At 42.8% G+C, this 12,095-nt stretch overlaps 3 protein-coding genes across 4 annotated transcripts in view; all 3 read right to left on the bottom strand.

Moving 5' to 3' along the window:
• Positions 1-12,095, bottom strand: part of LOC140338964 (uncharacterized) — a gene marked incomplete in the record, with an annotated part of 329,302 nt that overhangs the window by 135,588 nt on the left and 181,619 nt on the right.
• LOC140338983 (uncharacterized) overlaps positions 1,515-12,095 on the bottom strand; it is a 14,615-nt gene continuing 4,034 nt past the window's right edge. Inside the window, exons 2-8 of one of the 2 annotated variants that reach the window (XM_072423418.1) lie at positions 11,432-11,546; positions 11,082-11,216; positions 10,866-11,012; positions 10,592-10,789; positions 10,350-10,476; positions 7,167-8,353; positions 1,515-2,421 (exon numbers count right to left, since the gene is read on the bottom strand). In XM_072423418.1, coding sequence (XP_072279519.1) covers positions 1,741-2,421; positions 7,167-8,353; positions 10,350-10,476; positions 10,592-10,789; positions 10,866-11,012; positions 11,082-11,216; positions 11,432-11,515 — 2,559 coding nt within the window. In that variant the 5' untranslated portion in view covers positions 11,516-11,546 and the 3' untranslated portion in view covers positions 1,515-1,740. Of the gene's footprint in view, positions 2,422-6,739; positions 8,354-10,349; positions 10,477-10,591; positions 10,790-10,865; positions 11,013-11,081; positions 11,217-11,431; positions 11,547-12,095 lie in introns of those variants that run through there. The other variant, XM_072423417.1, reaches the window with a different exon arrangement.
• On the bottom strand, positions 3,493-6,220 carry LOC140339823 (uncharacterized). The gene is made up of 6 exons (XM_072424723.1): positions 6,200-6,220; positions 4,931-5,086; positions 4,695-4,853; positions 4,429-4,570; positions 3,806-4,084; positions 3,493-3,689 (listed from the first exon to the last, which is right to left on the bottom strand). The coding sequence occupies exons 2-6, from the start codon at positions 5,045-5,047 to the stop codon at positions 3,493-3,495; spliced, it is 894 nt and encodes a 297-aa protein (XP_072280824.1). The 5' UTR covers positions 5,048-5,086; positions 6,200-6,220.

The following is a 12,095-nucleotide window of genomic DNA, read 5'->3' as shown; positions in this document are numbered from 1 at the left end:
TGACCATGTAAATCTAAAATATTATCTTTTTACCTCTTGCTAGTTCCAGAAATGTCTCCTGTACTTCTCCCTAACTCGCAGCACACTCAGTACTTCCTATTTATATCTGGTATCACTTCCTGCCTGTTGATTACATAATTTCCTGATTTCCATAGAGACTTCCTGTATTAGTATAAGTGAGATCACCATCTTAAGGAAATCAAAGGAACTGCAGTAACCCCCTCAAAGAGTTTCACAGTCTTGTTCTGTGTATGTAAATTATATTCCTATAGATCGTGTCATCTTTGCTCCTCCTAAGTGGTGATGTTTTTAAATATATTTTGTGCGCCTAGCATATATGTGCATTTAAGGAACAGTCAGAATTTTCGTAGGGTTACCCGTAGGTGTGGTACAAACAAATCTCTCAAACTCTCTCCATCTTTAGTCTGGGGGTATTTATTTGTATATTCAAAGCAAGGAATGAATGTTTGGGGACGGAGAGTGTCAAATCTGGACAGTGATTTGTCACAAAACCATGAATTTTACTTCCTCTCTTCTACGGCCTGAACTCAAGCTGAAGATTTCAATACCCAGGTGAAACTGTCATCTGGATTGTGACATCTTTTGCAGGGACAGTTCTGAAACAAGCACACATGGGCTCCTTTTAACTAACATCTTTCAGGTCCTATCTCCAGAATTCCAAAGTAAGGGCCCTGGCCAAGCTGGGCCAGGGGCTCCAGGAAGGTCCTGCTCTATACACCTGGGTTTCTATCTCTCCATCACAGGAAGCCTTGAACTTCCCATTCTTTGAGCATTTATCTGGTTTTGAAGTCCCACCTAAATGGCTGCCAAACTCACCTACTGGCTGGTGGCTAAATATACCCGGCTAGTGACTGTTTCTCGCTTCCCTAGAACCGGCCTTCCTCCTGGTAACAAGATGCAACCAAGGGAAAATCACAGTTTAAGCATTCTATTAAACTCTAAACTCATACCCCCCCTCCCCAACTTCTTTAAGGAAACCTAACACCAAAGGAACACTACTCACTTTCCATCTGTTTGACCATTACCCAAAGCCATATGTGGTCTAAGCACCATGGATATTTAGGTCGGAGAAATTTGTAGAAGGTCCATCGTTAAAGTTTTGTGAAGGCCATTTGGAGGTAGAATCCATATTTTGCTTAATCTGACCTTTCCCGTGTGGAGGAACTTACCATCCCAACAGAGACACAAAGAGTATATCTGGTGAAACCTTAACTCAAGAGGTTGCTTGAATCCCCTTAAATGATGGTGATATACACTACAGAATGTGATTTATTATAGGAAGGTGGGGGGTTATGGTGATAAGCCTCGCCTTAATAGAGGCCAATAGACAGGCTATAGTGAGGAGTTTAAACGGATAAGGAGACTTATCCGTTTTCTCATATGGCTCTTTCACCTTGTCATTGGAGGATACTACAGAGCTACTGAAAGTGAGGAGGGGGAGATTCAGCTTCTTTAATGAACAGCCAAAATATTGGAAGCCCATCAAACAAATATAGAACTAAAAAGAAATAAGGATTTAATAATACATATCTGTACTGTTGTATCAGTCAACCAACAAAGCTTTTTCTTTCATAAAATATATGACTTCATTTTATGCTACAAAAAAAATAAAAAAATTGTTAAAATATTTTCATGTGTTATCCAGTAAAAAGGAAGTGTCCCTTACAGTACAAAGTTTAGAGAGGTTTCAGTCAGTTTTAATGGGGTGTGGTATGCATACTAATGGTCTTCAAGGGCCACATGGGACCTCTGATGTCTGGAAACATGAGATTTCCGTGTAAAATACTTCCCGCACTCAGGGCAGGAATATGGTTTCTGCCCTGTGTGCATCCTTTGATGTCTATAAAGAGGGGATGTCATTGAAAAACATTTTCCACATTCAGAACAAGAATATGGCTTCTCACCAGTGTGGGTTTTCTGATGAGTGTTAAGATGGTACTTCTCCGAAAAACATTTGCCACACTCAGGGCAGGAATATGGCTTCTCCCCCGTGTGAGTTTTCTGATGGGTGTAGAGATGAGACTTCTCCTTAAAACTCTTTCCACACTCGGAGCAGGAATATGGCTTTTGCCCTGTGTGAGATCTCTGATGCCTGATAAGGTGTAATTTTCGTGGATAACCTTTCCTGTACTCAGGGCAGCAATATGGCTTCTCCCCCCTGTGAGATCTTTGATGCGCAACTAGTTCATATTTCACTGGAAAACATTTTCCACACTCAGGGCAGGGATACGGCTTTTCTCCCGTGTGAATTCTTCGATGTCTGACAAGTTGTGATGTTTGTGAATAAGATTTCCCACACTCAGAGCAGGAATATGGCTTCTCCCCCGTGTGAGATCTCTGATGTCGGACAACTAGTGACCGCGTAGCAAAATATTTCCCACAGTCAGGACAGGGATGCGTCTTCTCTTCTTCATCCGTCTCTTAGGTACATCAAGATTTGGTTCCTTCACAGCAGGCCGGTGCTCAGAGTCAGAGTGATTGGGTGTTCTATCCATAGTTGAGCTGATGGTCTCTTCTCCTACACAATCTCCTGTCATGGCCTCCATTTTACAATCTGGAGATAAAGTCAGACGATCCTTTGAGGGTTTCTCCATGGAGTGTCCTGGAAAATAGAAAAATATGAAGGCCGGATATGAGAGGGTTACTTCACCCAAAACCAACATTCCATCTGTATCAGGTAGATGGAGGCAGCAGAGGTCCTCTGGGGAGGTGCCAACCAGCTGGGACTCCACCCCTCTTCAGACATAGGGCCTTTGGAGCTCCTCCCACATTTACATAGCCCTGTCAGTATGTCTGTAAAGCTTCTCATTGATCCTTGGTGTCGGGAAGTCTGGAGAGGTGTGAAACCTTTCAGACACATAGATTAAAGTGTGAATTTGTGTGAAAATGCCAGGGCAGAAATGTGAATCTGGCATTATAGGTTAAAGGTCCATCAGCCATGTAATAGGAAGGTGTAACACTCACCTAGACTTCCTAACACCAAGGATGGGATGACCATCATAGAACAGGAAGCTTCAACAAATGTCACACCTCCTGAACGTGAACAACAAACATCTGCAGTGTCACATTACATGGAGATTGGATGGAAGTGTTTGTGCTGTGTGGATAGAAATGCTAAGCAGCTTAGAAACATCTTTATTATTAGAAGGACAAATCCAGTGAACTATGACCAACCATTAGTATAAAAAACCGTATAAGAAGAGCAGGAACCACAAGAGGTGACAGTAGAATATATGATGGCTGACCTGTGCTGATCTGTGTAGGAGTGTCCTCCTCTATGAATGTCCTCATCATTCCAGCCTCCTCCGTATATTGCTGATTATTCCTCACAGACGTCTCTTTTTCTTCTACTTTAACCTCAACTTTTATATCCATCAGATCTTCACCCTAAACCAGAAGAATGCAAATAAGGAACATCTTATGATGGGACATCACATAGAAAATACATTTTTAGTGTCCTCACATAATCAATCACTTTATGGGGCCCTCAGCCTGACCTACATGATGATGGTGAGGGATCTCCTGATCTTCTAATATGGAATCCTGGGAATACAGAGGGCGGGGACACCTTGTATTTGACTCCATTGTAACATCCTTGTACAGATCCTTTTGTCCATCTGATATCTTCTCCATCACACCGTACTCCTCATCCTCCTCTTTAAACTCTTCTTTAATAACAACAATATTATAATCCCCAAGGTTTTCCTTCTGAAAAATAAAACTTTATTGGAGCAAACAATCTTGTATATAAATCATAACTAAAATTTATTGTTACTCCACCTACCTGATGATGGCTTCTCCCCCGTGTGAGATCTCTGATGTCGGACAACTAGTGATCGCGTGGAAAAACATTTTCCGCAGTCAGGGCAGGAATGTGTCTTCTCCCCTCCAATCCCAGTACCATCCCTCACAGTAAGAAGAGGCTTAGAGTCAGAGGAATCGGATGGTCTATCCATAGCTGGGCTGATGATCTCTTCTCTCGCACAATCTCCTGTCATGGCCTCCATTTTACAATCTGGAGATAAAGTCAGACGATCCTTTGAGGGTTTCTCCATTGAGTGTCCTGGAAAATAGAAAAATATGATGGCCGGATATGAGAGGGTTACTTCACCCAAATCAACATTCCATCTGGATCAGGTAGATGGAGGCAGCAGATATCCTCTGGGGAGGTCCTAACCAGCTGGGAATCCTCCCCTCTTTAGTCATAGGTCCATTAGAGCTCCTCCCACATCACTTCTACATTTACAGAACAGCAACCAATGGGGGAAAGGGAGTAGCATTCTCTGCACACACCCACAAAGAGAAGGGGACTATTACCAGCCAATTATTGGCTGATATCACTCAGCTCCCTCCCTACCCTGAAACAATCAGTGAGCAGAGATGATAGAAGAATATATGATGGCTGACCTGTGCTGATCTGTGTAGGAGTGTCCTCCTCTATGAATGTCCTCATCATTCCAGCCTCCTCCGTATATTGCTGATCATCCCCCACAGACGTCTCTTCTTCTTCTACTTTAACTTCAACTTTTATATCCATCAGATCTTCACCCTAAACCAGAAGAATAGAAATATGGAACATCTTATAATGGGATATCACATGGGAGATAACTTTTAGGGTTCACACATGGTCTCCACATGTTCTATCACTTCATGGGGCCCTCATCTCCATCTACCTGATGATGATAAGGGGTAATGTAACCTTCCTTCTTGGAATATTGGAAAGATGTCTCTGGTGGAATCATGTTGTTAGGTGGGTCCATCACACCATAGTCCTCATCCCCCTCTTTATATTCTTCTTTTATGACAATATTATAATTTGCTCTATTTTCATTCTAAATAGATAAAACATATATTATAACACACAATCTTGTATATAAACCATAACGATCAGTGATTGGTAATCATCTACCTGATGATGGTGAGGGGTGGTGTCATCTTCTTGTGCGGAATTCTGGGAAAGGTGGTCCTCCATCATGACGTCCTTGTAGAGGTCCTTGTGTCCTTCTAAATACTCCCACTCCTCCATGGAGAAATAGACAGTGACATCCTGACACCTTATAGGAACCTGACACACACAATGATACAGTCACCATCCAGACACATCCCATAATAATCTCTCAGAATTCCCAGCAATGCTTACTTCTCCTGTTAGCAGCTCAGTGATCAGTTTGAAGACCTCTACAACTTTCTGGAGTGTTCTTCCCGGCTCCTTATAGCCGGTCACACCACCCAGCACTTTTCAGCAACCACCCGGCCCTTTTTGGTGGTTAATGAAAAGTTGGATCACAATACAGGGGCCACCACCCACCTACAGCTTCTTCCCACCCAGCTTAGAAAAATATCTGGGGAAAATACTGTTCATGTTGGTGTTTCTCTCAGGTGTCAGGGAATAAAGGGAGGTTACTGTGATGGTCAATGGTCATCATATTTTTTGGGAAAAAAACTATGGGTTTTCAGGAGCAAACACCTGGCCCTTGATAGTGCCCAATGACACACCCAATGACAGAAAAGAGAGAATATGTCTAATGGAAAAGCACTTCTGACTTTCCAAGTCCACCAACACGTCAGAGGAAGATATACATGTCTTCATCATCATAGAGCTGATCATATTTATAATCTCTCTATCCCTCAGAACCACCTGTCAATCACACGCCATGGCATCCAGCGAGTGAGAAGGGTGGAAGAGAGGTTCTTGAGTTGGCAAATCTGGATTATTCACACAACTCATTCCCAGATTTCACAGCACGGAGAACCTGATAAACACCCCCCGGTATTTACCTGTGCCCTCTATTCAGTGAGTCACCCAACGGTGACTGAACCTGAGGCCCCATAGTCTTGTATTAGAAGGAGTTCTCTCAGGGTTTCCTTTTTGAGTATGACAAGACCCCCTTTTTCGGGTATGGGGTTCTCACAATAGTAATCAATGGGGCGGGATCAACACATGGGGGGTACATTTGTGAAAGCAACGCTTTGGAGCTTTAAGATAGACTAAAATGGTGACTCAAAAAATAAAGAATGTTTTGGCTCCATAAGTGGGAAAATTATGGCCTTGAAGAGGTTTTTCTACATTTCTACCCTATTTTATTTGTGTAATGTACTGGAGATAAAAACATCACATAACAATGGAGGACAAGAACAGACATGATAGGGCGGGGGCTACTGGGTGTAAATATTATACCGTTTTCCCTTTGCTGTCTTGTCTTTACTTCCTCCTAGTTCTCCTTTCACCTAGAACTTCCTATTTATATGTGACATCACTTCTTGTTTTCCATAGAGACTTCCTGTCTCCATATAAGTTAGATCACCACCTTGTGAAAGCTTAGGGGAACTGCAGCATTTAGAAATGTCTTTAGTGCTAACATAGCTTTGGGCTGTGTGTTACTGCACAATGATATAAATGACGTCACATGGCGAGACACTACTGGAGTCCTCCCAAGACTGGGCTGCTTGAGAAATGGTGTCACAATGCTGGACATTTGAGCTATGTATGTCATCCTGATCCTCTTGTTTTAGGGAACACAATACATGAAAAAGGGGTCATAGAGATGAGATGAATGTCCACGAGGCATTATGGGTAGAAAGATATATGGCTCCATGGCCTTGTCATTGGACGATATCACAGCTGTCCTGAGAGAAAATCGAGGGGCCAGAATACTGCAACCCATTGCAGAAGTGTCAGAATAACTGAAACTCATCACAAGTATAAAACAACAACCAAAACGGAAAAATACGTTTAATAATACAAATCAGTGAGCAAAGTCCTCAATCAACTTACAAAGAAAAACATTTTATATGTACACAGATGCACGCACTCACATACATTTCTTGATTTGATTCATATGTATAAGTAATATATCCGCAGTTGGTTTCAAGTAAAAAGAGAAATGCTACATTAGTAAATCCAATTAAAATTTTCCACTTTCAGCCAGTGGGGGCGCTCTCCAAACAACTATAATTGTCTGTGCAGGCTTATAGTACTGAATAGTCACTGCTATCTGATATCACTTGGTCTACGTTTACAAAAATCCAGCTTCACCCTCAACATAGAGGTCAGATCGGAGGTGTAGATGACAGTGGCCTTCTTTGGTGTGTGAGCTCTCAAACGTACGGCAGCATATGATTCATGTAGAAGACGTTTCCTGCACTTTGGGCACTATGTGAATTCTCTGATGGTTGATAAGTGTGGCCTTCTGTGAAAAACACTTCCCACACTCAGAGCAAGAATACGGCTTCTTAGCGGTGTGAGTTATCTGATGTCTGTAAAGCTGGGACTTCTGTGAAAAACATTTCCCACACTCGGGGCAGGAATATGGCTTTTCACCCGTGTGTGTTATCTGATGTCTATAAAGATTGGACTTCTCTGAAAAACTTTTCCCGCAATCTGAGCAGGTATACAGCTTCTCCCCGGTGTGAGTTTGCTGATGAGTGTTAAGATTAGCTTCAGTTAGGAAAAATTTCCCACACTCCGGGCAGGAATACGGCTTCTGGCCAGAGTGAGATAACTGATGTCGGACTAGTTGTGATTTTCGTGCGTAACATTTCCCACACTCCGTACAAGAATATGGCTTCTCACCTGTGTGTGTTCTCTGATGTCTGAGGAGATGAGACTTCTCTAGGAAACTTTTACCACAATCAGTGCAGGAATGTGGCTTCTCCCCTGTGTGAGTTTTCTGATGTCTGTAGAGATGAGACTCACTTAGAAAACATTTCCCGCACTCAGGACATGAATACGGCATTTCCCCTGAATGAGATATTTGATGCCTGACTAGCTGTGCTTTCCGTGGATAACATTTGCCACACTCAGGGCATGAATATGGCCTTTCCCCTGTGTGAGATCTCAGATGTGCAACCAATTCATATTTTACTGGATAACATTTCCCGCACTCGGGGCAGGAATATGGTTTCTCCCCTGTATGAGATCTCTGGTGTCTGACAAGTTGAGATGTTTGTGAATAGGCTTTCCCACACTGAGAGCAGGAATAGGGCTTCTCCCCTGTATGAGATCTCTGATGTCTGACAACTAGTGATCGTGTGGCAAAACACTTCCCACAGTCAGGGCAGGGATGTGGCTTCTCTGGTGTAATTAACCTCTGATTAGCATAGAGATTTGGGTCAAAGATAAAACTTTCTGCACCCTCAGGAGCAGAAAATGTCTTTTCCCTCCGGATTCTGGCACCGTTCTTCACATTACGAGGGTGCTTAGAGTCAGGGAGCTTCGATGGTGTTTCCACATGATGATGGCCCCCAAATTCTCCTTTCAGCTCCTGCTCTTCAGCTTTGCAATTTGAGGAGAACAACAGATGGTCTTTTGAGGGATGTGCCATGGTGTGTCCTAAAAAAAATGAAAAAAAAAAATCAATGAGAGGAAATGTTCACCTACCGTAGTACCGGATCCATATCCGATAGATGTAGTTATGCAGATGTTCTCTATGAAGGTCTCATAAGACTGCTGGAACTCCCTGATCACAAAACCTCATCAGATGATGAGGCACCCAAAACAGATTCAATGTAATGGGTGGGTCCATACAACCACAAACCAGGGAACTTAGGATATATGATGGTAAACCAGAGTCCTGAGTAGCATGCCATTCAGAAGACCAGGTGGTGGCTTGAGGACAATAAGTGTCCTCAAACAGTGGCTTCTAGAGGTAACTGGGAATAAAGAAAAGGCAAATTTTTTTAAACATTTTTTTTTAGCTCAGTGTACGCAATGGAAAATAGGCAGAGCTGAAGCCCAAATTGCTAATTGCAAAGTCACTGCCTTAAATGAGCCACAACGGTTTAAATGTGATATGACTGAGAAACAGTTGGGCAAAATTAAGGCTGACAAAGCACCAGGACCTAATAGATTACATCCACGGGTCCTCAAAGAGCTGAGCTCAGTTATTTCAAAGCCATTATTTCTAATTTTTAGAGACTCTAATCACTGGCTTGATACCAATGGATTGGCATAAGGCCAATGTGGTTCCGATCTTCCAAAAGGGAGCAAAGTCATTACCAAGTAACCACAGACCAGTAAGGTTAACCTCCATAGTTGGAAAAGTCCCAGAGAGTTTGATTAAGAACCACATAGAGGAGTTTCTGTTAGAAAATAATATAATAAGGAATGAAGGAATTCAGCTATGAGGAGAGATTAGCTAAACTCAATCTATTCTCCCTTGAGAAGAGACGTATAAGGGGGGGATATAATCACCCTGTATAAATATATAAATGGTCCATATAGAGGAAAAGAAGTTTAAGCTCTGGATAAGGAAGGTATTCTTCACTGTAAGGTCTGTGAAAATGTGGAATCGGCTCCCTCAGGAAGTAGTTTCAGCAACTACTATAGATTGCTTTAAGAAAAAGCTGGATGATTTCTAGAAGCACAGAATATAACTGGGGATTAAAGCTTTAAAGTAAAGAGAACAGGCTGTTGATACAGGGAACATCCAATTGTCTCAAGAAATGAGGAAGGAACTTTTTTGTACCAGGGGTTTTATTTTGCCTTCCTCTGGACAAACTATGTCTATAAAAGGCCTGATCCCTACACCCTATGAACCCCCAACTGACCTTGGTTTTGCTCCTCAACCCTCCTTTGCAGGCCCTCTTTCCACTGGATTCCCATGCCAATACCATTCTTCTTACCCCAATGATTGGCCATCTAACACAGGTCCTCTCCATAAGGTTCACCTTGTGGTATATTGTACCCTACTTCTGCTAAAGTCAACCCAGTCTACTAATTTCCTGTACATCGTATGGTTATAATAACACGCCTAGCCCCCGGTCCTGACAACGTTCCCTGATTGGTCTTCAGCTACGCCTTCTATCCTACTCAGGATCAACAAGTTTTCCACTTTTCTGAGAGACTTTGGTACCCAATTCTCAATGGTGACTCTAGAACGTAGTCGGGAGCAATAATGTCATATTTACAACTTCTAAGATCGGCATTCAAGCAATACTTCTAAAGGCTGACTTCCATTCTTTGTCTTTCTGTGCTCCTCTTCAAATTTACTGCTCCCTTCTACATTTTCAGCGTACTGACTCCTGCTTCTTACTGCCTTACACTGGTATGCTGCCAGCCCTGACTATGGACCTGTTTCTGGTCCGGACACTGCATGCTCTCCTTGCACCTTGTTCTATGTCTGAGAGCCACAATCAGTTCCATCCAATAGTGAAGTCCAAAATTCCATGCTGAGTACTTTGGTGAAGACCTGGTGATTCTTAGGCTGGTCTGCCTCCACTGGATTCAGGTCTCTGTATTATGAACCTATTATTGTCCCATTATCTCTCAGCTCCTACTCTGGACCAATCACTGAGCAGAGGGGACAGATGAATATATGATGGCCGACCTGTGCTGATCTGTGTAGGAGTGTCCCCTTCGATAATCATTTCAGCTTCCTCCTTAAACTGGTGGTCATCCCTCACAGACGTCTCATCTTCTTCACTCTCAACTTTTATGTTCATCAGATCTTCACCCTAAACCAATAGAATGACAGTAAATCACATTTGTAACATAGGAGGATTGGTCATGTGACCTCACCTGGTAGGTGCACATGTGCATACATTCAATAGAACCCTCAACTCCACTTACTTGATGGTGGTGAGGGTTGGTGAGACCTTCCTGTGTGGAAGACAAAGGACGGGGACATCTCTCTGCTGGGTTTGTGTTACTAGGTGACTCCTTCATATCCTTGTGTCCTTCTGGAATTTCCTTCATCACACCGTACTCTTCATCCTCCTCTTTAAATTCTTCTTTCACAACAATATTATAATCTTCGAGGTTTTCACCCTGGATGAATAATAAAACATTCATTTTACCTAATGCTTTTATCAGTAAATCATAAAAATGACTGGTAATCACCTACCTGATGATGGTGAGGGATCTCCTGAACTTCCCGTGTGGAATACCAGGAATACAGAGGATGGGGACAGCTCTCTGGTGGGTCCTTGTGTCCTTTTAAATACTCCCACTCCTCCATGGGAAAACAGGCATGCTGACACTTTATAGGAACCTGACACACACAATGATACAGTCACCATCAGACACATCCCATAATATTTTCCCAGAATTCCCAGCTCACCTCTTCCGTCAGAAGTTCAATGATTTTACGGGTGACTTCTAGAACCTTGACCTTGTTGTTTTTCTCCACAGTCAGGCAGTGAGGTGGAGGCACTGTTATGGTCACCTGGTCACCGGACTTCATAGGAGGAAACTTCTGTATGTAAATACCAACACTACGATCATGTGACATGTTCACAGAAGGCTCCTTATCCCTCCCACCAGGTCAATTTAATTTTGTTTGGTTTGATGAAAAACTAACTCCAGGCATAAATGTTACAATTAATACCCCACTATTCTCCTATTTTTTTCTATTTAGGTCTGATTTTTATTAATACAGATGTCATGTAATCTCCCAGAACCCCCCCTCACCTCTCCCGTCAGCAGGCAGATCATTTCCATGGTGAGGTTTAGTAGCCTCTCCGCCATATGGCTACAGATCTTGTCCATCCTCATTCATGTGGTCATGTGATCTAGGTAGGTTCCTCTGTGGACAGATAATAGAGAATGATGTGGATTGTGCTGGCTGTCCTATATTAGGATGAGGATAGAAGAGGGAAGTGTGAGGGTTGTTGTACAATGAGGGTTTGCACAATTGCCCCCCATGGAAGACATGTGTAAAGTGCATTGCTTGGTTTCTTCCCAGGACCTCTGGTAAACCCTCTTTATCCTCTGTTGTGATTGGACTCACTTAATACTTATTGCTGTGAGCTCATTAAGGGGTCCATAGGGTGTAGGGATCAGGGCTGTGTTAAGGTAAGCAGGTCAAAAGGGTACTGCGCTTCACCTCTAGCAGCTACTGATTAGGGACATTTTATGTGTTTTACCGATACTTGAAGGATCAGAAATGGAAGCAAATGAAGCTCAGCTAAGAATTGGACCTGTGTAGGCAACCAAGACCATGTAAGGGCAACAAGAGCCAAACACCTAAATGAAGGGGGGGTTAGATCAGGACATCAACAATGTCAAGATCAGTCCAGCAAGCGAAGACCAGGCAGGTATGCACTACATAAACTGTGCTCTAAATTACACAGTC

This window comes from Pyxicephalus adspersus, chromosome 10 (genome assembly GCF_032062135.1).
Source record: "Pyxicephalus adspersus chromosome 10, UCB_Pads_2.0, whole genome shotgun sequence".
NCBI lineage: Eukaryota > Metazoa > Chordata > Amphibia > Anura > Pyxicephalidae > Pyxicephalus > Pyxicephalus adspersus.
Note: the sequence above shows the minus strand (reverse complement) of the source record. Positions and strands in the feature narration are given on the sequence as shown.

Coding starts and splice junctions, on each gene's coding strand:
- LOC140339823 (XM_072424723.1), bottom strand. CDS start 5,047: ATGGAGGAGTGGGAGTATTTAGAAGGACACAAGGACCTCTACAAGGAC. Junction 4,571..4,694: donor TTACCCCTTATCATCATCAG/GTAGATGGAGAT, acceptor CTTCTGGTTTAG/GGTGAAGATCTGATGGATAT. Junction 4,085..4,428: donor TCCTACACAGATCAGCACAG/GTCAGCCATCAT, acceptor TCTATTTTCCAG/GACACTCAATGGAGAAACCC.